Below are 25239 nucleotides of genomic sequence, written 5' to 3'. Positions count from 1 at the left end.
TAGTCTATCTGGGGATTCAGATGGATTCTCTGGGTTTTCGAGTATTTCCTTCGCAAGAGAGACTCGTGAGAGGCTTGGAGAAAGTCTCTCTCTTCTAAGGGAAAGAACGTACTTCAGCGAGGGAATGGTTAAGCCTTCTAGGGACCGTTTCCTCGCTGGAACAATTCTTTCCTCTAGGAAGACTTCATCTTCGTCCTCTTCAGTTCTTCCTAAGGAGATCATGGAATTGGAAGACGGGACTTCTCTCCGACAGTTTTCTCCTTCCAGTGGAAATGAAACCCCACCTGGAATGGTGGTTGTCCCCTTTGAAAGAGAACAAGGGAATCTCTCTGGAGGTTCCGAACCCAAGCCGAGTGTTGTATTCCGATGCATCGGAGAAGGGTTGGGGAGCAACGCTAGGGGCGAGAGAAGTGTCAGGCACCTGGAAGGCAGCTCAGTTGTCCTGGCACATAAATTGCAAAGAACTGTTAGCAGTACACTTGGCTCTAAAGTTCTTCGAACCGTTTGTGACGAACAGTGTAGTCCAAGTGAACGTGGACAACACTACCACTCTTTCCTACATTCGGAAACAAGGAGGGACACACTCCTTTTTCCTTTACGAAATAGCAAGAGATCTGCTACTTTGGACCTCCCAGAGGAACATCTCCCTCCTAACGAGATTTGTTCAGGGAACAAGGAACGTCAGGGCAGACAGGCTGAGCAGGAGAAGCCAGGTCCTTCACACGGAGTGGACCCTCCACTCAGAAGTGTGTCAGAGTCTTTGGTCTCTTTGGGGCACTCCTCATGTGGACCTGTTCGCCACATTCCTATCCAAAAGACTGGAAGTCTTTTGCTCAGTGGTGGAAGACCCAAGAGCTCTCGTTGTCGACGCCTTCCTGCTAGATTGGTCTCATGTAGACGTGTACGCTTTTCCCCCTTTCAAGATTCTGGGACAAGTATTGAAAAAGTTCGTAGCGTCGAACGGAACAAGAATGACCCTGATAGCCCCCTTTTGGCCAGCACAGGATTGGTTCACAGAGGTGGTGGAGTGGACAGTAGACTTCCCCAGATCCCTTCCAAGAAGGATGGATCTTCTCAGACAGCCACCCTTCGAGAGATATCATCAAAACCTCCCCGCTCTCGCTCTGACTGCCTTTCGACTATCGAAAGACTTGTCAGAGCGAGAGGGTTTTCTCGCAAGGCTGCAAGCGCTATTGCTAGAGCCCGCAGAGCTTCCACTAGACGAGTCTATCAGTCTAAGTGGGAGGTTTTTAGAAGGTGGTGTAAGTCGAAGAAGTTGTCCTCCTCCAGTACCTCTGTGACCGAAATCGCTGATTTCCTTTTGTTCCTGAGAGAGGACTCTCACTTGTCTGTATCTACTATAAAAGGATACAGAAGCATGCTGTCGGCAGTCTTCAGAAATAGAGGCCTAGAGCTTGCTGATAATAAAGATCTACACGATCTTATAAGATCATTTGAGACTACAAAGTCTAGAGAACCAGCTCCTCCTAGCTGGAACCTTGATGTGGTTCTCAATTTCCTTTCGTCTGAGAGGTTCGAGCCTCCTCATTTAGCTTCGTTTAGAGATTTAACAAGGAAATGCTTGTTTCTCTTATCACTGGCTACAGCCAAAAGAATTTGTGAGCTTCATGCCCTAGAAGATGAAGTCGGATTCAACAGAGACTCGGACTTCTGCTCGTTTAGAACACTATTTCTAGCCAAAAACGAAAACCCCTCGAATCCCTGGCCCAAGAAATTCGAGGTTAAAGGCTTATCGAGTCTCGTTGGTAGAGAAGCAGAAAGGTCTCTTTGCCCTGTAAGAGCGCTAAAATTCTACTTACAGAGGAAGAAACAAATGGGAGGCTCTAGACAAGGTCTTTGGTGCTCGATTAAAGACCCCACAAGAACCATGTCAAAAAATGCGCTAGCTTTCATTGTAAGAAGCGTCATTACAGATGCTCACAAGATCTGTCCTGACGACTCTTTTCGACTCTTAAGAGTGAAAACTCATGAGGTAAGAGCAGTGGCGACGTCTCTCGCTTTTCAGAAGAATATGTCGCTGAAGAAAATCCTTGATACGACATATTGGAGGTGCAACTCGGTATTTGCATCTCACTACCTGAAAGACGTTCGCGTGACCTACGAGAAATGTTTTTCTCTGGGTCCATTCGTATCTGCGGATACGATACTGGGTACGGGAGCCAACACCAATCCTTAACTTTGTACATACCTTCTACTAGATATGTTTTAGATTTTCTGCTGACAAAGAGGGCTTGATGCTGCACAGGCGGCCAGTCACTGTTGTTCAGTAAGGAACTCTTGTGATATCTTTTTGGAGGAGTATGGTAAATTTTTTTTTTTTTTTTTGTAATTTTATGTATGTATGCGTATTGTGTTTTTGAGTTATGGTTGTTGTAATGAGTTTGGGGATAACTCAGAACAATTTTTTTTACTAACATGGTGGTTAGGATCAGGTGGTCGGGATTGGTTGTGTGCTCCTTCATAAGGTGTATTGTCATAGAAGTGGTCCAGTACCCATTGACAAAGTCCTTTCAGGCTCTGCCGAGTAAGCGAATCATACCCCATCGGCAGACCCACAAGAACTCTTGGCCATAGATCACATATCTCGCTAAAGTTTCTTGAGGTGATGCAGACTCCCGGGCAACAGCCGCGAAGTCTACCACCTATCAGGTAGGAACCAAGGTTTTTCTTTTATACCTACAACATATGTTGTTTACCTGTCTATTCCATATTAGCTGTCTCTGACCCTCCACCAAAGGGTGCCAATCAGCTAAGTATATATCTGACAGGTAAGTTGATTGTATGAAAATGATACGTATTGTTATGATACAATAAAGTTTCATACATACTTACCTGGCAGATATATACGATTAATGGCCCACCCAGCCTCCCCGCAGGAGACAGGTGGAAGAGAGAAAATATGATAGAAAACGGGAATGGTTCCTAGTCCTGCCACCCAGGGCAGGCCGGTAGATCACCTGACCTACCTGTAGCGAGTGGCGCGAAATTTGAATTTCTGTTGGGGACGACGGAGTCTTAGCTAAGTATATATCTGCCAGGTAAGTATGTATGAAACTTTATTGTATCATAACAATATCATTTTTCCTAACTATACAAACCTTAGGTCCTTTACACATAGTCCCACCTCATGCCACCCCTCACTCTGCGTTTTCCTGGGCCTAAAGCAAAAGTGGTTCTTCACCTTCACAGGCAGTTAACTACCGAACTCCCTTGTTCAAAGCTTACGACCGTTCCAGCTGCCGCTAGTTACCTTCCTATTGTAAAGGACCTCAGGTTTGTATAGTTAGAAAAAATGCAATTTTTGACAAATTGCCATTTTCACATAAGTGATTTACCAAACAGTTACATAGCTTATAGCTTCTTACCTGCGGCAGTCGAAATTCAAATTGTTGGCGCCAGCGGCGTTGCTATCTTAAGTATAGGTGATACAAGACCCGCCCACATCCGGGAACCCTGGGTACTGCTAGCCTTCTACCATCAATTTTCGTTTCTGCCGCTCACGGGGTAACACCTGTGAGATTTTCGCTGCAGTCTCCTGTGTCGCCATTTTGGATTTTGGTTTTTGTTTGGTGATGTACAAGCTTTTGGTTTTTTCTTGCCAGTTAGCTATCTCTATTCAGTTTTTCGTCATTATTGCTAATTATGTCAGATTCTAGTTCATCTGCTGTAAGGTTTTGCAGCGCTGGCTGCAAAACAAGATTAGCTAAGTTATGTCACGATCCGCACTCTAAGTGCACTAAATGCAGAGGACAAAATTGTAATGGTATGGATGTGACATGTGATGAATGTAAAGAATTGGATGAACAGGGATGGAAGGCGGTTAGATCGCATGCTGAGAAAATGGAGAAAGATAGGAAGAGGAAGGCAGCTCTTAGGGCTAGTAGTAAGAATAGGTTAGAAACTACTCCTGTTCCTTCGGAGACAAATAAGTCTTCTCTTGCCTCTCCTTTATTAGAGAATATTTCTCCAATTAATAGTCCTCCTACAATTAATAGTCCTCCTACTTCTCCTTTGATTACCCCTGTTCAAGTTTCCCATGTTTCCGAACCCAACACCATTGCCTTGCTTGAGTCTAAGATGGATAAAAAGTTTGAAGTGTTAGCTGAATCAGTTATGAAGTTAGGAATGTCTTTTAAAGCTTTCGTAGATAGTACAGTGAAATCTAGTGCAGTGCAAAGTGTTAATGTTGCGCCTGAGGAGGCGGTTGTCCGTTCCCCCTCGACTCCCAGACGAAGGTCACTGTCCCGCTCCCCCGCAACCGGGAGAAGACATACCGGAGGTCGGAATGAGTCTGGGAAGTTTGCCCACGGTCAGCCATCGACTCCGTCGACTCGCGGGTGTCGTCCAAAAAGATGTGGAAAGGTATTAGTGTTTGTGATTCTCGTCTGTCGTCTGATTCGGAAGTGCAATCGCCAGTGCGCAAAAGGCGAAGTGATTTGGTGTCTCGACCGTTAAAAAGACATTCGATTCTTGGGGGTGATTCGTCACCGACTCCTGTTAAGAAGTCTAAGAGGCATTGGAGTCCTCAACCTTCGTGTAGTTTTGCTCCGGATGTGATATTTAGTGAATCTCCTCCGCAGTCGCATTTTTCGGCTAAAAGCAATGGATCTCGGACCAAACTTCGTGATAATTCACGATCGCACGACTCTCCCAAGCGAGTCTCAGTTGCAGTTTCGGCTCGGTCGCCTCGTTCGACTCCGTATTACTGTCCAGAGAAGTGTATTAGCTTGTCTTCGTTCGACTCCCCTCGCCGTGAGTCGATAGGAATTTCGACTGGTTGTTCGCCTGTGTCGACTCGTTGTGCGGAGACTTCACATGTTAGAAAGAATCGTTCTTCGACTGAAAGACCATCGACTTCTACAGTGTTAGACGATTCTACCTTAGCTCCATTTAAGAAGCATTTTCAGGATCTTATGAGTTTGTTGAAATCCTCCACCGGGGTACAACATAAGCCTGATTTCGACTCCGCTTCCGTGCAGTCTGAAGAGGAAACTTTGGATCAAGATGACAAGGATTCGTCGGCTTATTCGAGTCTTCTTAAATTTTTTCTTTCCACTTATCCAGATTACTTTGAACCTGCTTCTCCGTCTTCACCGCTTTCAATGTTCGTTAAAGATAGGAAGACAGCGTATTCGTGTCTACCTAAACTGGTTCTTTCTCAGTCCTCGAAGCAGGCACTTAAGGAGTCAACAGAGTGGCTTTCTAAGAAGAGGGAAACAGGTAAGGCTTCGTTTGCTTTCCCGCCTTCTAAGCTTCAGAGTAAAGCATATCGCTTCTACACAACTGGAGAAGTTCCTTCTTTGGGAGTCTGTCTGCCTCCTCCCAGGGAGACTTCTCCGGTTTAGTGGACTCAACACCCGAAAAGAGCAGCTTTTTCGTCAGCTAAAATTTTGTTTTCTTCTTCGGAGCTTGACCATCTGGTGAAGAATATTTTTAAAGTATTTGAGGTATTTAGTTTTTTGGACTGGACTATTGCCTCTTTAGCTCGCAAGATTGAAGACTGTCAGTCTTAGAAGAAGATTTTGCCACAGATTGTTAGGAGTTCTGTCCTGTGCGGATAAGGCTGTTAGAGATGGTTCGGGAGAATTAGCAGCCCTTTTCACAATGGGAGTGATGAAGAAGAGAGAAAAAAAGGTGGTGTTCTTTCGTGTCTAAAGGAGTCACTAATAACCAGAAGTCGGCTCTCATTGTTTGATCCTCTCTGTAAATCTCACCTTTTCCCTGAAGAAACCATTCAACAAATTCTATCGGATTTAGAAAAGAAATCTACTAATGATCTCCTTCTTCAGTCTTCTAGACGTCTGAAAGAGCTTCTTCAGAAGCATCCCTTTCGAGGGAATAAACCTAAGTGGCAACGACCCAGGACTAATTTGCGTCCACAGTACAAGTCCTCAAAGAAACCCCCCCCCCAACCTTCGGACAAGTGAGAAGCCGTTCCTTCACGTGCAAGTAGGGGCAAGACTCCATCTTTTTTGGGAAGAATGGAGTCGAAGAGGTGCAGAGCAATGGGTAGTGCAAGTTCTTCGAGAGGGATACTCGATTCCTTTTATTCTAGATCCTCCTCTCTCCGATACACCAATCAGCTTAACAGCATATTCTCCAGGCGATCAGAGAGGGCCTTTGGCCGTGTAGCAGCAGAGGTCAATGCACTCATCAAGAAGGGAGCAGTAGAGGAAGTCCTCGACAGTTCTCAGGGATTCTACAACAAACTCTTTGTAGTTCCCAAAGCCTCGGGAGGTTGGAGGCCAGTGCTAGATGTAAGCGCATTGAACCTTTATGTGCTGAAGACAAAGTTCAATATGGAAACAAATCGTTCTGTGATGACGGCACTTCGCCCAGGCGATTGGATGGTGTCCCTGGACATGCAGGACGCCTATTTTCATGTGCCAATTCACCAGAGTTCAAAGAAGTTCCTGAGATTTGTGTTCGAAGGGAGGACGTATCAATTCAGAGCCCTTTGTTTCGGCCTTTCGACGGCCCCTCAAGTATTTACTCGTGTTCTTGCTCCATTGGGGAAATGGCTGCATATGTTGGGCATAAATGCAGCATTTTACCTGGACGACTGGCTTCTCAGATCGAGTTCGAGGACACAGTGCGTGAAGGATTTACGGAAGACACTGTCATTAGCGAGTCAATTGGGAATTCTCATCAACCTGGAGAAGTCTCAATTAGTGCCTTCCCAGAAGATCCCCTATTGGGGATGATTCTGGACTCTCAGACTTTTCGAGGTTTTTCTGTCCCCCCCGGATTTCCGAAAAGAATAGAATCTTGCCTCAAAAAAAGTGAGCCAATTCCTGAACCGTCAGTCCTCCTCCGCCTTGGAATGGATGAGTCTCCTAGGGACGTTATCATCAGTAGAGACGTTTGTAAAGTTGGGTCGTCTTCACATGAGATCTCTTCAGTTTTTTCTCAAAGCGAGTTGGTGTCGGAAGTCTCAACCAGACACGTATTCGTTCCCAGTGTCGGAAGAGATCAAGAAGGACTTGAGGTGGTGGATGTCGAGGGAAAGATTGCAAGAGGGTCTCTCCCTGACATTACGGAACCCAGACCTAGAATTATACTCAAGACGCATCGGACAGAGGTTGGGGTGCTCTCCTAGGAACCAAAAAGATCTCAGGATTATGGTCAGAGAAAGAGAGGTTGAATCACATCAACATGAAGGAGTTGAAGGCGATTTGGTTCGGTCTGCAAGCATTCGCTCCTTTGGTCGTGGGAAAGAGAGTGGCAGTATACTCCGACAACACCACCGCTCTATCTTATATCAGGAATCAGGGAGGAACCCATTCATTCTCCCTCAACAAAGTCACAGAAGATCTCCTTCTCTGGTCTCAAGATCGGGATATTTCCCTCGTTCCGAGGTTTGTACAGGGGAAGTTAAATGTACTGGCGGACGAACTCAGTCGAGTAAACCAAGTTCTTCCCACGGAGTGGACATTGCAAGACAGAGTTTGTCAGGAACTTTGGAAACTTTGGGGAAGACCTTCAGTGGATCTGTTTGCCAGTCGGGCGAGGAACAATCGACTTCCGATCTTTTGTTCCCCAGTTCCAGATCCTCTTTGCTTGGAAGACTGACGCAATGCTTCAGGATTGGACGGGTCTAGACGTTTACGCCTTTCCCCCATTTGGAATGATCAGAGAGTTGAACAAGTTCCTCTCGCATCAAAATGTGTCAATGGACGCTGGTAGCCCAACCATTTTGGCCCAGGAAAGAGTGGTTCCCAGACCTTCTCAAGTGGTTATAGGACCATCCCAGACTTCTTCCTCAGTATCCTCGCTACTCAAACCGCCCCACTTCGACAGGTATCATCAGAATTTGTCCGCTCTGTCACTGACAAGGTTTCAGACTGTCCGGAAACTCGTCAGAGCTAAGGGGTTTTCTCGTAGAGCGGCAGAGGCTATTGCTAACTGTCGAAGAAGCTCTTCTGCCAAGCTTTACCAATCGAAGTGGGGAGTCTTTAGGACGTGGTGCAGAAGACATAATTTCTCGTCTTCTAAAACCTCTGTGACAGAAATAGCTGATTTTTTGCTGTACCTTAAAGAAGTTAAGAACTTGTCGTTATCGACAATTAAAGGGTACAGAGCTATGCTGTCCTCAGTGTTTAAGCATAGAGGGCTTGACATCTCCTCTAACCAGGATATTGGTGATTTAATTAAATCATTTAATACAGTAAAAGTATCCAAGAAGGATAGTGTGGACTGGAACTTGGACGTAGTTTTAACTTTTCTGATGTCTTCACGATTCGAGCCACTTCGTGAAGCGTCTTTGAGAGATGTAACGAGGAAGACACTTTTTCTCTTCGCATTGGCTACAGCAGGGAGAGTGAGTGAGTTACAGCCATCCACAAAGAGGTGGGGTTCAAAAATAGTAATGCGGTTTGTTCTTTTGTTAACGAATTTTTAGCAAAGAACGAATGGCCTAAATCTTTTGTACTTAAGGGATTATCTAATATAGTGGGTCCGATGGACGAAGAATATTTACTATGTCCTGTCAGAGCTCTGAAATGTTACCTGTCAAGGACACAATCCATTAGAGGTAATTCTGACCGGCTTTGGTGTTCGGTTAAGAATTCTGCAAAACCCCTCTCCAAGAACGCTATTTTGTTCTTTTTGAGAAGTCTGATACTGGAGTCACACTCTCAAGTTCAAGATCAGACTCTAAATTTGCTTAAGGTGAAAGCACATGAAATACGTGCAGTGGCGACATCCTTAAGCTTCAAGCACAATATGTCGCTTTCCTCGATTCTTCAATCTACGTTTTGGAGATCGAGATCTGTGTTCGCCTCATTTTACCTGAAGAATGTAGAGGCTACCTATGATAGTTGTTGTAAATTGGGTCCTTTGTCGGTAGCGGGCATGGTGTTGGGAAAGGAAACATAGGGGAACTTTCTATCCTCTACTGTCTCCTCACCTTGTTATAGGTTGTTGAGTCGTGGGCAGACTGGAGGCTCATAGTACTTTGGAGAACCTCCAGATCTTATTTATTACTTTTGAGTATGTCATTATTTTTGGTATAGGTGATGGTCTGTTGTTTTTTATCTGGTTTTTGAAGCCCAGGGCAAGGGCATTATCTGTTTTTTAATATTTTGTCAACCAACAGTCTTGTCCATGGTTACAAAATCCCACTAAGTAGGAACGACCCTGGCCTATACTGCCACGTCTCCTACGAGTGATGAGAGCGCCAACCAGAGGCCGTATTCTCCTGCAGCTGCTCTCTCACAAGGTAGGGTACTGCAACATTTGCTGTTTAATGTGGTCTTACTGTCATTTTTATGTAGTCCATCTACCCTCCTTCCGGGTAGTTTGGATTCAGCTATGTAACTGTTCGGTAAGTCACTTATATGAAAATGATATTTTTATGATAAAATAAAGTTTCACATATACTTACTGAACAGTTACATAATCAAAGCCCACCCACCTCCCCACAGATGGGCGTGTCGGCTAAACGAAAATTGACGGTAGAAGGCTAGCAGTACCCAGGGTTCCCGGATGTGGGCGGGTCTTGTATCACCTATACTTAAGATAGCAACGCCGCTGGCGCCAACAATTTGAATTTCGACTGCCACAGGTAAGAAGCTATAAGCTATGTAACTGTTCGGTAAGTATATGTGAAACTTTATTTTATCATAAAAATATCATTTTTCTCTACCCAAGATTGGGACTTTTTCCTAGCCAAAATTGCAACTTTTTTCTAGCCAAATTTGTGATTTTTTTTTTCCAGCCAAAATTATGATTTTTTCTTCCAGCTAAAATTGTGACTTTTTCTCCTTGACTTTATTACCAGCTACTCTATCAGTATAAAGTAGCACCTCACCTTAACAGGGTCTTTGAGGGTCTGGCTTTCTGATAAGTAACAACAAAGTCTCTCAAGTAGCAAAGACCCTCTGTCATAGCCTGCACTTTAATATTTTCCAGATATATTAAAGGTAACAGTAATTTACATAGATCTCAACCAAAATTAACGTGTACTTTACACTTAACATTCTGTTTAAGAGATTTTATTCAAAATGCATTGCAACTCAGATGGTAGCATAGCAAAAAATAGTCATGATACATAATCTTATTAACCAATATATTGTCTTAGATATTTGATTACTACATATATTTTGAAAATGTATTTTGTTTCTTGTAGTCTCAATTCATAACCTATTTAGCACTGAAAATTTCATGTGTATTATACAGTATTTATAAATCTGTCTTCATAATCCATAGAATTTGGGGATTTTTGTGAATTACATTTGCTTTTTGGGTACCCGTTTGTATATACAATGACTTTGCTGTATCTCAAAAAAGTTACTAGAGAGAAATTGCTGCATAATTTATTCCATCAGAAGAAATGCCCTCACTTAGTTTTGGATATTAGTACTATTACTATTAGGTTTTATGGAAGAAAGTCCTCAACATTTGTTTTGAAATGATTGAATAATTTTTTAAAAATGATATCACACCAGCTAGGTCATTGATGTCAGAGGTAAACTCTAGTTGCAGATAATTTAAATAGGAAATCTTCAAAGAATTTTTAAAATGAGAAAATTCACATGGTTTTGTCTTTTACATATGCAGACAAAATCAGTCTTTACCTTTTTTTTTCATCAAGTGAACATAGAGAAAGGAATTTTGTGAGTCATCATGTACTGTACTTGTTTGTTAGGAACAGCTCAGTAGCATATCTTTCACAATAAATTTTAAATTCTATTTTTAGAATACCGAGATGTCCAAACTGCTGAACCAGACTCCCTTTGAATCATATGTAGAAGTAAAAGGGGTTGTCCAGCAACGACCAGAAGATCAGTACAATAAGGTATGGTTATGTAAATGAAGACAAAGTATGGGGCACTGTGCTAAGTTGTTTATTGAATTACAGTAGGTATACAATTTAAGCACAGTATTTGTGTGTTTAGGAGGGCTTAATCCTGTCAGTCAATAGGCCTTTCCAGTTCCTGTCTGTGCCAGAGCAAAAGCCGAGATAAGCGAGATTGCACTTTGTTTACTCTTTGAAGTTTCTATACATGTTATGATACTCATTCTGTTGTCATAAAAACCAGACTAGTACTAGTATTCTATTTTGGTTTGTTATTAAAAAGCAAAATTATAAAAAACCAAGGGTCAAAAGCACAAGTTGAAAATTGTGAAAATAATCTGTCAGCATGTTTTAACTGAGTCAGCAGTTGGAATTTGATGCCTTAATGCATCATAACTGAACCAAATAATTAATTACAGATTCCAGTTTATTTTCCAGGGATTTTAAAGTTTTTAATTTAGTAATCCCAACACTCATTTTATGTTTTTGTATTTTTACATTATGATTTTTCTTTTTTGTGGCTTCCACTTTTTCCACATTACAGCATTAACATTATTTGAGTCAGATTTTCCCTCTGCAAGGGGTAATAAATTCTCGCCACTCCCTTTGGTCTTGTGCTTTTTCTTCCTGAATGCCCATGTATTATAGGGGTTCCTCTCTTCCCTTTCTCAATGATTTCATAGTTGTTCCTACTGTTGTTCATTTTTCCATTACTAATACAATGCTCATCTTCCTTTTGATCAGTTTTCCCACAGTCCAAGAATTTTATGTTCCCCTACCTGGTAAGCAAGGTAGAAGACATATGAGATTTCCTAATCTGTTTGCAAGTGTTAACAAGGGTTCATATCCCCTTATGGGCTGCTGAAGAGCAAGAGCCCGTGCCAGCATAAGGCTGGCTTAATCTATCATCATATCCCCCGGTGGTCTAAAGAGATTGCCTCTATCCTCCTCCTTTGATCTCATAACATAGCTAATAGATTTGAATTATTTGGTAGATCTACAGAGTTAGCTTTTGGGGAAAACCAGTACTAGTGTGTATGAGTCATGTTGTCATTACTATCTTTAAGATTCTTCAACTATGCATATCGTGACTACTCAGAAAGTGTCAGATTAGAGATGCTTTTCATCATATGTGAATGATGCATATTTAATATAAATGGCATCCAGGTTGATTCTAGTAACTTCATGGTGACTACAGAGAGGATGCTTTCCAAACTTTCTCTTCTGTTACCACACACAGACTGTCAACTAGCTTGCCATTTGAGTATGTATATAGGTCAGTATACTTTCCTTTGTGCTTTTTTATGTTCTACACACATCTGTGTTGATCCAGATTATAAGGGTGTATTCAGATCTTTAGAAATCAAAGCGCATAGATCCCCATATCAACTGTTGGAAACAGTTTCTTGGAAGTATTTAACTATGAAGACACTTTGTTTCCACTCACCCTCAGTCCATTACAATAGGAATTGCTTACGGTGAAGCTAGAACATGGCCACTAAAACTCTTGAACAAAGTGATTAGGCAGTAACTACCATCCGGTCGGCTGGGAGATACGCCTGCCTGGATGTAAACATTCCACTTTGCTTTCAATTGTCATGCAATGCAGACATGTTTTCGTGAGCTCATCCCAGTGGGATCTTTCCTTTTATTGTTTTATACAATGAATATATACTGTGTTTGATATTTATTGATACACAAACCCACGATTTGTGATAGCCTTGCAGATCACCTTCCCCCAGCATGTGTTTCTTGGGTCAGCAGCTGGGGCCATAACATTCACCCTTTATCACATCCACACTCCCTTTCATTATCAGGGTGCGACTGTACAGTGCTCCCCCGTTTTTACACGGGAATAGGTTCCAGAACCTATCATGGAAATGCAAAATCTGCAGAAATGCAAAAATCCCCTTTAAAAATTCTTATAGCTGGCTTATAATTGTCAAATACCTTTTACCCCTTAAACTAAAGTGCTTATACAGTGGAACCTCGGTTTTCGTACACGTAAACCTCCCACGTAGTCCGAAACGTACGAAAACCAAAACAGTAATTCCCAAAAGCAATAATGTAAATACAGTTAATGCATTCCAGACCCCAAAAAATATTTTCATACAATCAACTTACCTGTCAGATATATACATAGCTAAGACTCCGTCGTCCCAGCTATGTATATATCTGCCAGGTAAGTATGTATGAAACTTTATTGTAACATAACAATATCATTTTTAAAAAATACATTTATAGGAAATGAACAGTTTTACATACAGAAAACAATGAGAAATAAATGTAAATGAATGATGAACATTTAACATCACTCTTACCTTTATGGAAGACACATGTTAGCATGTGGAAGATGGAGAGAGGGGGAGGAGGTGGAGGAGAGGTTATTGTTTGGAAGGCTATCCCCCTCCAGAAGGATTTCAGGCATCAAGGATCTATCTTAGGTTACTTTTCTTCGTTTTTTATGGGCACTATCTGGGGTTACTTCCCCCCCTTTGGTTTTTACAATCCCTATGTCTGCACGGCTAAAAGACTATCCTACTTTCCTTGCAAGCATAGGCTTTTTTGCTGAACAGTAATGAAAATAGCTGGATAACTTTTTCAGTCCTCTGTAACATTCCAGGGATTGAAGCTGTCTTTGGTGGTTGGTGTCACTGAAGGGACTTTTTCTTTGGTCAGAAGTAGTATTGTTTCTCCCCCAGTCAGGATTCAACTACTAATGAGAAACTTCTCTCTCTCTCTAGCCATCACAGAGACCTCAGGTGTCTAGACGGCATTTGACCTTTTTAGGGCGCACACACCGTTGCGAGAATCATCAGACATAAATTTGTCTTCTCTTAAGACTGCATCTTGTGTCACTTCAGCATTGGCTAAAAGGATAGACAATTTGCATGGATCATCTTTAATATCACTTGCCTTCAGAAGGCGCGTATCAGTGTCTCAACTCCATCTCAAATGTCTTAATGAACTCCAAATCATTCAGCATCTGTTGCCAGGTTCAAGTCATGATCTCCTGTACCTTGGACTTTGTAATCGATGATCCAGATCAATCATTACTTTTTCCTATTAGCGTGTTGCTGTACTTTTGGAAAGACTTGACATCCTCGACATTGATGTCAATAACCTTTCACTAGTACTGACTTGCCAAAGGAGAGGTGTCTAAGGACACGTCTTTCTCCTGGTTATATGAGATGATCGGGAGGAAGTTCTCTGCCACTGTCAACGACATCACCTGTACGGTTTCCCCGAGAGCACATGGTATCAGTGGCTTAGTCCTTTCCTCACATTCCAAAGAATATGTCAGACTGAAAATTAGATGGGGTCTCATCAGAACCACATTTATGTCTTTCTACCTCTGGTTCTTTGCCCACAATTCCTTGAAGCTCCTTTTTTTTTCTCTCTCTCTCCTTGGACCTGTGGTGGCTGTTCAACAAGGTTTTCTTACCCAGGTCCTTAAAGAGGACACGTTGCATCTCGCCTATGGTGGGCGGTTCTAGAGGTGGGAAGGGTTATAGAGTGACTGGCCTCTCCTTCTCCTCTTTCCTTGTTCTTCTACTTCTCTTCAATTTTAAAGCCTGGTCTTGATTTTTAGGAAGCATAAAGGTACACTGTTTGCATAAGAATGTACCTCTGAATCATTGGGTTTTCTTTTAGTTTTGACTGTCATTTGTTGATCTGTTGGACATACCCACAACTTAGTAGGCTGTTAAGACGATTTCTCACAAGAACTAAAACATTTGAGACACGTGGAGAGAACAGGTGAACTATGCACTATGCTGTCATCCATGTCAGCCAAGTGATCTTTATTTTGAATACTGACTGCCCCTGCTGGCGTAAAGATATTAGCTAGTATCTTTAATAGTAGGTAAGTATCCAAGTAATGAATTCATGAAAATTTACATTTTTCCTTGGTATACAAAGCAAATGCCCACCTCAATCTCCCACTTTTTCCCTGATGACTAAAGAATAGTGCTTGTAGATGGCTGGTGACTGAGAGTACCCTCCACCCATAACCACCAGTTAACTACCTGGTTACCAAGTTGAATGGTTGTCTCCAGCTCATGCTGGAAGGTGAACCAATATAAAAGGCTCTTATATGTATACCTAGGAAAAATACAATGTTATGTATGCAACTTACCAAGTATGTAGTTACATTGCTATAGTAGTTTCTAAAACCATCGGCAGCTAGAATTTTTGAAATTCGCAGTAGTGCTAGTTTGGTTTGGTCAGATGATACCCTCCGCCCACTGTCGGGGGAGTGAGGAACCAACACCGTACGAAAATCAGTTGTTTCTGCCGGCTGGTACTGTTAACACAGTTTCAGTAGTCAGCAGAATTTTTTGAATTCTTTACCGTCACTCATTGTTGGAGTTATTTGGTGAAGTACTCTTTAAATATTGGTAGCTTTTTTTTCGCTGATTAGCTATTTAGGAATTCACATAGTCTTAAATATTTTTGCACTGAAATTCACTAGTTTTGAATTGGTCTACATAATGTCAGACACTAGTACATCTGGGATTAGGTATTGCAGTAAAGGCTCCAATACTAGGATTGCTAAAGCTTGTAATGATCCACATTCAGTTTGCACAGGTTGTAGGAGACAGACTTGTATGCCAGATCAAACATGTGGAGAATGTATTAACCCTTAAACGTCGAAGGGGTATATTAAAAATCGTCTTCAGTGTGCCGGGGGTGTCTCGGAGTGAGCGTGGAAGCGGAAAAAATCGTTTTTTCAAAAAATCACAGCGTGCTTAGTTTTCAAGATTAAGAGTTAATTTTTGGCTCCTTTTTTTGTCATTGCCTGAAATTTAGTATGCAACCATCAGAAATGAAAAAAATTATCATTATCATATATAAATAATGCGATATATGATAGCGTGAAAACAAAATTTCATATATAATTGCATTCAAATCGCGCGATGTGCAAAACGGTTAAAGGTAACAAGTTAATTTTTTTTCATTGTAATGTACACTAAATTGTGATCATTTTGGTATATACCACATTGTAAAACGATAAAAGCAACACAGAGAAAATATTATCACAATATGATGCATGAATTCGTAACGCGCGGACGTAAACAAATATTTTTTTCAAAAATTCACTATAAATCTAAATATTGTCCTAGAGACTTCCAATTTGTTTAAAAATGAAGAAAAATTATTGAATATTACTATACTGTAAGAGTATTAGCTTACAATTGCAGTTTTCGACCATATCTGACTGAGTTAAAGTTGACCGAATGTCGAATTTTTTTATATATTTTTTGTATATGCAATTATTTTGGAAATTAGAAAAGCTACAACCTTCAAATATTTTTCGTTTTATTCTACATAAAATTGCTCACATTTTCATATATAAAACTCTATGAAATGCCTAATATGAAATGGAGCAAATATTCCGAGAATGCGACGTACGCATTTCGGAGATTTGTGGCTGAGAATCCGCATGCGGAAGGAAGGAAAGTTTTTTTTTTTAAATTCACCATAAATCTAAATATTGTGCTAGAGACTTCAAATTTGTTTCAAAAGGAAGATAAATGACTGAATATTACTAGATTGTAAGAGTTTTAGCTTACAATTGTGTTTTCCGACCATTTCGGTAGAGTCAAAGTTGACCGAAGGTTGAAAATTTGTCACTTATCATTTTTTATATGAAAATATTTCAAAACTGGTAAAAGCTACAACCATGAGTTGTTTTTAGTTGTATTGTGCATGAAATTGCGCACATTTCCATATATAAAACTTTATGTAACGGCTAATTTTAAAATGGTGCAAACATTACCACAATCGCACAAATTATTTTTTTCGGAAGAGTTACCACGCGGACGTAAGGAAAAAGTTTTTTCATAAATTCACCATAAATCGAAATATTGTGCTAGAGACTTCCAATTTGTTGCAAAATGAAGGTAAATTATTGAATATTACTAAAATATAAGAGTTTTAGCTTACAATTGCGTTTTTCTACCATTTCGGTAGAGTCAAAGTTGACCGAAGGTTGAAATTTTGGCACTTATCGTTATTTACAGGCGGCCCGCGGTTAACGGCGCAATCACTCAACGGCGAATCGGTTTTACTGAGAATTTAGTTTTCCTACTTCTATTTGTAAAATTTGATGTTATTGTCTTTTTATTTTTTAATTATATGATTGTTTTTGCTTTTTGTAGGATATGCCGACAGGAGAGATTGAAATTTTAGCTGACAGATATGAGGTTTTAAGTAAAGTTCAGAGAGATCTTCCATTTATTATACGCTCATACAATAAGGTAAGGTGACTGAGAAGTTAACATTAATTGTAATTTTTCTTTAGTTAGTAGAAAAGAAAGTATATAGTGGCTGGGTTAATTGAGAGCTTGTTCCCAGTAACACAGAAATTGTTATTGTGTAGTTTTGTTCTAAAGTAGTTCTGTGAGACTGGTTACATTGAATTAATTTTGTAATATTTAATATCGGCAGTATGGAGAGCTCTCTACCACCAGTCGACAGTCTTTTGCCTGTTTGGTGGCATGACTCATGCTAGGGACACTTTTTTTCCATGTTTTCAAAAGTTCAGCTAATGTGAAAATATTTTATATTTTATTTGTGTAATTGTGGTCAAGTATCTTTCGTTTTATCTTTGCTGTTTGTCTTTGGTATGAGTGAAATAATATCAGGGCCAATTATTTATGTACCTGTATACTGTATATATTTACTTTAATACACTTATATGCAGTGATGTTCCTGTTGGAGATGATAGTTTTGTAAAAATAACAAAACTTTTTTCTTGCAGCCAAAAGAAAATTTAAGACTACAGTATAGATATTTAGACTTGCGTCACAAAGAACTTCAGCGGAATTTGAAGTTACGATCCACGGTAAGATTATTTGCTGTAAGCAGTCTCACTTTTCATTCTAAATAACTCAAGTAGAATATGTTCTTGAAAGAAGAGAGATATCATTGAAAAAAAAATATTTAGTTTGATTAAAATAAAAAAAATACAGGGTGCTGATTATTTTAAAATTTCATTAGGGGAGCATTGATGCCATAGGGCCCCATTATAAAGTAAGTGTATGTTTCTACATTATTACTATTATTGAAAGGATATGCTTAAAATTTTTACCACTTATTCTACAACTAATTATGAAATTTCTTTCATGAAAAAATTTAGACCTCTAAGTTTATTTATTTGTTTATTTAATCAATTAATTTTTTTTGCAGTTGAAAAAATCACGATGACATTTTTCAAAAATATGCTAAATAAAGTTTCACTCAAAAATGAATCGGCCGATGACAAAATAAAGATATAAATATATTAGTTATGCTATACCCTGTAAAAGTTTAATTGAATTTGGTTCAGTTTTTTTGAAGAAACAAGAATTTGTTTTTGAAAAAGTAAGTTGTTCCGATACGTAATACAAACCCTCGGTCCTTTAACAATAGGAAGGTACTAGCGGCAGCTGGGACGGTCGTAGCTTCGAACAAGGGGAGAGACGGTAGTTAACTCTTGTCCGATCGTGCGCGCACCCGCGGCGCGCCGAGAGGTGAAGAATCACTTTTGCTTTCGGCCGCGGGTGTGTTGAAGGGCGTGTTCGTCATCGCTCTCTGCCCGCTTCATCGTCGTTATGCTTGTTTATATTGTGTTTTCTACTAATGGTTGGTTTGACTTGAAAATGAAACTGTAAGTACACTGTTTTCATTTTCATTACTTAATTATGAATCAACATGGAGCTATCGCCGTAGAGACGGCGATTTCCGCTCTTTTCATGAATTGAACCCTTGAATTATGTCTCGGTGCCGAGGGCGGGCGCACTCGCGCCGAGTCATGTATTTTGGGCGAAAGTGTGTAATTGAAAGATGTAAGTACTCTTTTTCATTATATTTTTGCCCTGTGCGTTCGTTGCCGAGAGCTTGATTGCGCTCGGCAAGAGCCTCTTATTTTGTATGAATAGAATGCAATGAAAGTGGATTCGCAATGCAGTTTTCTTTTAATTTTCATTTATTAATTGCATCAAATTTAATTTTGGATCAATTTCGCTCTTACCCGGGAATTAATCTTACGATTTATTGCTGTGAAAGTGAAAATAGCAAGTGCAGTATTGTTCATTTTCATATATATTTATGATAGCATCATATTATTATGGATCAAGTTTCCGCTCTTACCGGGAATTGATTTTTTCCCTCTTTAAGTTCTATGAAGTGAATCGCAAGTGCAGTATTCTGTTTCATTTCATATTACTTTTCACTGCTGTGCGGGGTAGGGGAAGCGAAGGTCTGCCAGGAAGTCGTCGGAAAGCTCTCCCGCGACTCCCTTGGTATCCGATTCTTCGTCTTCTTTCCTGCCCCCCCGCTCAGCTTCCTCGTATTTTGTTTTTTGGGGTCTTCCTTCCGTTCGGGTGGGGCATGTCTCCCCCCCCGTGCGTGAGGGAACCCCTCTTACTAATCTGTCTGTGCTACCGCAGGTGCTACAGCCTGGGATGACGACCTTGGACAGGTATGGACCACTGCGGCTGCAGGGCGTGCCTAGCATCCACGATCTGCTGCAGAGTCTAGCGAGGTCTGGGGCGGTGACCTTGGAGTGGTCTCCACTACAACCTTCACGGCCGCTTATGCTGCTTCCCCCCGCTGGTCCTACACTCCCCATGCTGTGTCGGTGACGCCGTCTGCCGCTTCTAGGGCCGGTCGCTGCCGTACCGAGGAGGGGTATGCCGCCGCCGCCTGTGTTTTCTTCGTGTTGCCTGCCCCAGACTTCCGCTGTTCCAGCAGCTCGCCCCTGGACCGGCCGCCAGTACCACGCTGGCCTGCCGATGATTCTACGAGGCGATGGCTGGGCCTGCCGTACCTGTCGCTGATGTGGTTCCCGCTACTGGCTTGGCTGTCCCTTCTGTGTTTACCGCTGCCGCTGTTCCTGCCGCTCCTGCCGAGCTGGTTGCTGTTCCTGTCGCTCCTGGTTCCTGCGCCTGTCCATGCTGGTCCTGCCATGTGTGTCTTCCCCAGTCCCAGGTCCTTCCGGACAGGTGCAGTCGGGCCGTGTTGCTTCGGCAATAGGCCCGACTCCGGCCTGGATGGAGGACCTGACGACTGTCCTGCGTGAGCTGACGAAGAAGAGGAAGGTGTCATCTTCGTCTTCGTCTGTTGCTGCTCTTCCCCTTCGACTTCTAAGGCCCATAAGCCGAAGAAGAAGAAGGCTGCCCTCCCTAAGAAGTCTCCTTCGGGAACTTCTAAGGGCCCGTCCCACCTCGTGACGGGGGGGTACTTCTGCTGGTCCTCCTGCTCCTTCGGGAGCGGGGCCCGTCTCCCTTCCGAAGAAGAGATAGACGGGGACCAGAGGAGTATCGGTTAGCTCTGGTACTTCCTCGCCTGGTGCTAGCGGCGATGCCGCTACGCCAGGTTCCGGCTCGGTCTCACGTTCGCGGAGATCCCGAGTGTACGCTCTCCCTCGGGAGACCGTGCAGCCAAAGTTTCGGCGCCAGAGTTCGCTCGGCGCCAAGACCACGGCACGGAGCAGAAGGCTGGCGAGAACCGCTCAGGTGACTCTCGCCAGGCCAGCGGCCGCTCTCGCAGCGACCAGCTGGTAACCGGGTTTTGTTATTCCCCCTAAGAAGACTCCTTCGGGAACTTCGAAGGGCTCGTCACATTCCGGTGTGACGGGGGGGTTCCTTCTGCTGGTCCTCCTGTTCCTCGGGAACGGGGCCCGTCTCCCCTTCTGAGAAGAAGAAGAAGCGGGGACCAAGGGTTTTGGGTGTGCTGGCTACCGCTGGTACACCCTCGCCTGGTCTTGGCAGCTCTGCTGCTAAGCCAGGTACCGGCTCGGTTTCTCGTCCGCGAGAAGTTCCGAGTGTACGATCTCCTTCGGGTGACCGTGCAGCCAAAGTTAAGACGCCTGAGTTCGCTCAGCGTCATGACCGAGGCACGGAGCAGAAGACTGTCGAGAGCCGCTCAGTGACTCTCGCCAGGCCAGCGGCCGCTCTCGCAGACGACCAGCCGGTACCTCGGGTGGACGTGACTGGTCTCTGACCGGCCACGGTTTAAGGCTGGGGAAGAGCGGTCCCCCAGGTCCCCTCGACCGACGGTACCAGCCTCGGCTGGTACCAGCGGTTTTTGACGTGCCGCGAGGACGCTCACCGGTCTCACGGCGGAGAAAGCGAGCTCTGCAGGTCACCTGACCGCCGCTCCCACAGGGACCGTCCGGGCGAATACGGTGACCAGCAGCAGCGCGTCTGACGAAACGGGACCGGGAGGGGTCGACGTGCTCAGTCGAGCCGCTCGCCACAGGGTGGAGCGCACGGCCAGGCCTGCAGATCGATCCCCACCGCGGAGGGTTGGTGATCGGCTGCAGCCCCCCACGTACGCTGGTCCTGCCAGCGACGCGGGGGGGGGGAGCGTCAGGTCTGTCTCTCCACTACCTTCAACTTCCTCGGGCTACACCGGGAGAGCGAGGTAGCTAGGAGTGATCGTGAGAGGTGCCGCCGCTCACGATCCCGTCACGACGCCGCACGTGCCACGTATGGTCTTAGGACCAACCAGGACGTACGCGCAAGTGATTGGAGGCGACCGTCAGGGGGAGAGGAGGGGTAGCGTCAGTTCTGTCTCTCCGATACCTTCAACTTCCTCGGCATACGCCAGGAAGAGCGAGGTATATAGGAGTGATCGTGGGAGATGCGCCGCTCACGATCCCGTCACGACGCCGCACGTGCCAGGTTGGTCTTAGGACCAACCAGGACGTACGCGCAAGTGATTGGAGGCAACCGTCAGGGATCTGTTGCTGGTCCTTCTTCTGAAGGAGGAGGGTTTCCTGGGGAGCTGCTCTTGTTGGAGGGACTGGACGGGTCCTACTCCTCAAGACGCTGTAACTTCCGAGATTCAGAGTAACTTTACCCAGGTTATTGCACTGATTCGTCAGCACAACGACCGGGGGGAAGGATCGCCGCTCCCACCAGCAGAGCCCATGTCTCTGCTCGAGTCGTTTTGGGGCTCTCCATACTCCCGAGTAGAGGGAACCCAAACCGACGGTGGGTATGCCGCGATCGGAGCTTGCCGATTCTGTCTTGAACCAGAGTCTCTCGTCTCCGGACAAGAAGGCTCTCTCAGTTCTGGCCGGTCGATCAAGCTACTTCCACCTCCTCTACTGCGACAGCGGAGTTTTCCACGTGTCTTCGGACACCGTATTTAAATACCTTTCGCGTCCCTCCCTGAGAGGTTTCGACCTCGACGAGGACTGGAATGAGTCGGAGGACGGTATCGGCTCTCTCTCCTGTCAGGTGTCGATCAGCCCCACCCAGACGACGTTCACAGTGGCGGCAGACCCTTACCTACAGTGAGAGTTCGTAACCCTCCTCTGAAAACGTTTTCTCCTGACGATACGTTTTCCCAGACTCTGAGAGGCCATCGCCGCAAGGCGATGGCTGCTCCTACTCTTCTCCAACTGCTAGTTCCACTGGGAAGGCGAGCGAGTATCCAATTCCTCCCCCATTCCCTCTCTCCTTACGGCTACGAGGGAAAGGGGAAGGATCCTACAGAGATTTCTCTGTAGGATCCCACGTTGGGGACTGCGCTACCAGGGGGACCTTCGGTTCCTACCTGACGTAAGCCCCGATCGTTGAGAGGGATCCTGCCCCATTCTCGATTTCTTACGGGAATCGAGGAGGACCACCAGCCGATATTCGTTTGACGAATCGAGTGGGGGTTTCGCAGACTGCTTAGAATTTCTACGAATTTCTAGCGCATTCAGAGTGTTAGAGTTTCTTACGATCTCCAAACACTTAGGCGAGACCACGGTCCAAAGTGAGCGAGACGAGAATCCCCGATATGTTACACGATAATCGGGAACCTCGGCCTATGCTTCGAATTCCTGGTAAGTTTCTCAGCATTAGGAAGGAAGACTGCTGCTGAAAGAAGACTATCTCACGTAGGCGACCAACCTGGATAGAGAAGAAACGGACGGGAATATCCAGTTTGGCTGGAACTATCGTCTTAGTATTCTGTTCACCATTGAAGCTTTCCTTCGAGGAAGACTTCTCCTTCACTCTCTTTTAATAGAGAACGAAGGTGGTCGATCTCCAATCCTTATTTTGTTTTCTTGAAGGAAAGAATTTAGGATGGAGATCGTTGTTCAGAATCCTACAAATATACTACGTATATTAACCTCGCGACATGATTCTGCTAAGCAGTTGAATGGTCCGAGGGGTAGGCGCATATCCTGGTCTACGGATTGCGACTTAGACGAAAAGTATTCTAATTGAACTGCAACCCGGGTTGCCTGCAACCTCCAGGAGTTTCCAGTTTCAATTTTATATACTTATGGTGTTGTCACAACAACACCATTTAAGCTTTTATATTTACCGAAATTCGTTTCGCTTAAATATAATTGCTCGAGCATATCTTTTATGCTCGTTGGTTCTAGCCGAAACGCAAATTCCTTCGTGGAAAGGATTACTTGGCAACTCCAGGATGACGAGTCAGCGACAGCTACTGCGTATTGAATTGCCCGAGGCATTTCAGTATCAGCTGCCGCTTTGAGATAGACGGTTGTTTAGGTCTTTCTCACCGCTTTGATTGAATAAAAACAACCGTATCTATGCCAACAATCATGGACTTAAGTCTCTGATTAACGGGGATTCTCGCATACATGAATGACCATCTACTGCTGAGAGACGCTAGTATTCATCGTCTTTCGGTATTGCGAGAATTTTAAACGAGATATCTATTCGACTCTCATCTTTCTGTTTACCGCACGGTAAAAGAATTCTGTAATAGTCTCTTGCTGCATCGTATAACCCGATAATGCGAATTGATTTTGCGGAATCTGAGTTTGTCCTCAAAATATCTTGTATTCGGAGGTGTACAATTTGTTCATTGTTCACCCCGGATTAGCAGATGTATTGAAAGACATCGCCTACTCCCACACCTGCCAGCTCTACTTCCAAACTTCAGCCCATGAGAAGCAGTTCTTCAAGCGGCTCTCCCCTGTGTTTCATTACTGAAGAACGCCCCGCTTTCATTGCACAACGGACAGCAATGAAATGGCGGTTAGCGTTTTCAGTCATTTGTAAGCACAGGTTAGAATCTTGAGATTCCTTCTCTCGATTCAGTTGGAAGACGTAGGTTGCATTCATTGCCTACCTTCGTCTTCAACGTCACATAGTGTTGTTTCTCCTTAAGCTGAGATTCAACGTCTATGAGATTTTCTTGCCATCAGGGACCTCGGTCGTTTTGAAGGCAATTGACTTTCGCCTTTTGAGCTTATGCATTAAGAGAATCTCGCCGCGCCGTCCGGCATCGGTGACTAACAAATATTTTATTTGTTTGGTCTCTCAGCATAATCTTAAAGGGCGAAGGTCACGTGACTTACCCGGATGCTTGGACAACTTGCCTCTACTGATTCCGAACCAGTCAGTCGGCAGCTGTCAGAGCGCCCGAGTCAGTTACGAACTATGCTGTGGACTTAGTTCGGTTGTTCCAGAGCAATCATTACTTCGTCTAATAGCTTGTCAGTATGAGTACTGTACATAACCAAAGTCGAGAAGAGGGATAGGTCATACGACTATTCCCTTCTTTTCGTCTTAGGTAACTGCATGACTTCTCTTGAGAAGTCAAGCACAAAGGATGGGGATTTGTGACGCTCGATTTCGTACCGATCTTCGTAGCGAAGACTCGGAACCCTTCGGTAACTGACGATTGGTTCGAGTCCTTCACAATACCCTCCCTAATGGACGTCACGACCTCCGATACGAAGGCTATGCTGCTTTGTCCTGTGAAGGTGCGACGGAAGCTGTCTGAAGAAACTCGACACCCAGGATGATGTGCGGACGCCTCTTCATCATTCTCTCGCGTTCCGCAAGAACTTCTCCGTGGCGCAGGTAATGAAGGCAGGCGCCTGGTCCAACCGGACCGCATGCACCTCCTTCTACCTTCAGGATATTGCCCACAGTTCCTTGGATCTTTTTCCTTGGGAACCGTGGTGGTTTGCTCAACACGTTGTGTAGTTAACCCAGACCCTCGCAGGCTGAACAGCATGAGTCCTGGTGTGACCGTAAGAATGGATGAGGAATGAGAGTGTGACTGGCTCCTCTTCCCATCTTTTTCTTCCCTCTACCTTTGGGTAGAGGGACACGGTCGTCACCCTGCTGGGTAAGGACGAGATGCAGGTGAGCTACTCAATAGAGCACCATCCTATCCCTTTCAGTAGGGATAGGAGTAAATATCCACCACTTCCTCCAACAAGGGGGAGGAAGTGGATGCCAAATTGAGACAAACCCATCATTTTATGATTGTCTCTTGCAAACAGGAACAAAGTTCTTGCTTGCTGGTACGAAGAGATTACGCTTCGCCTCTCTCTTAGTACTTGGCCCACGAGGTCTGACATTGATCCTGCGGTGCCACACCCGATCAATCGGACAGAGGTTTGGATCCCTCCCTTGCTCTTACGACCAGGGAGGCACTCCAGG

At 43.9% G+C, this 25239-nt stretch overlaps 1 protein-coding gene across 6 annotated transcripts in view; it reads left to right on the top strand.

The window, feature by feature from the left end:
* The window catches only part of LOC135205631 (aspartate--tRNA ligase, mitochondrial-like), a 160516-nt gene that overhangs the window by 38681 nt on the left and 96596 nt on the right, over positions 1–25239 (top strand). For 5 of the 6 annotated variants that reach the window (XM_064236430.1, XM_064236433.1, XM_064236431.1 and 2 more), the window contains 3 exons: positions 10721–10819; positions 16984–17082; positions 17586–17669. In XM_064236430.1, the coding sequence (XP_064092500.1) occupies positions 10721–10819; positions 16984–17082; positions 17586–17669 (282 nt within the window). The remainder of the gene's footprint in view (positions 1–10720; positions 10820–16983; positions 17083–17585; positions 17670–25239) is intronic. The other variant, XM_064236434.1, reaches the window with a different exon arrangement.

This window comes from Macrobrachium nipponense, chromosome 24 (assembly GCF_015104395.2).
Source record: "Macrobrachium nipponense isolate FS-2020 chromosome 24, ASM1510439v2, whole genome shotgun sequence".
Taxonomy (NCBI): domain Eukaryota; kingdom Metazoa; phylum Arthropoda; class Malacostraca; order Decapoda; family Palaemonidae; genus Macrobrachium; species Macrobrachium nipponense.
This window is presented reverse-complemented; position numbering and strand designations above follow the sequence as displayed.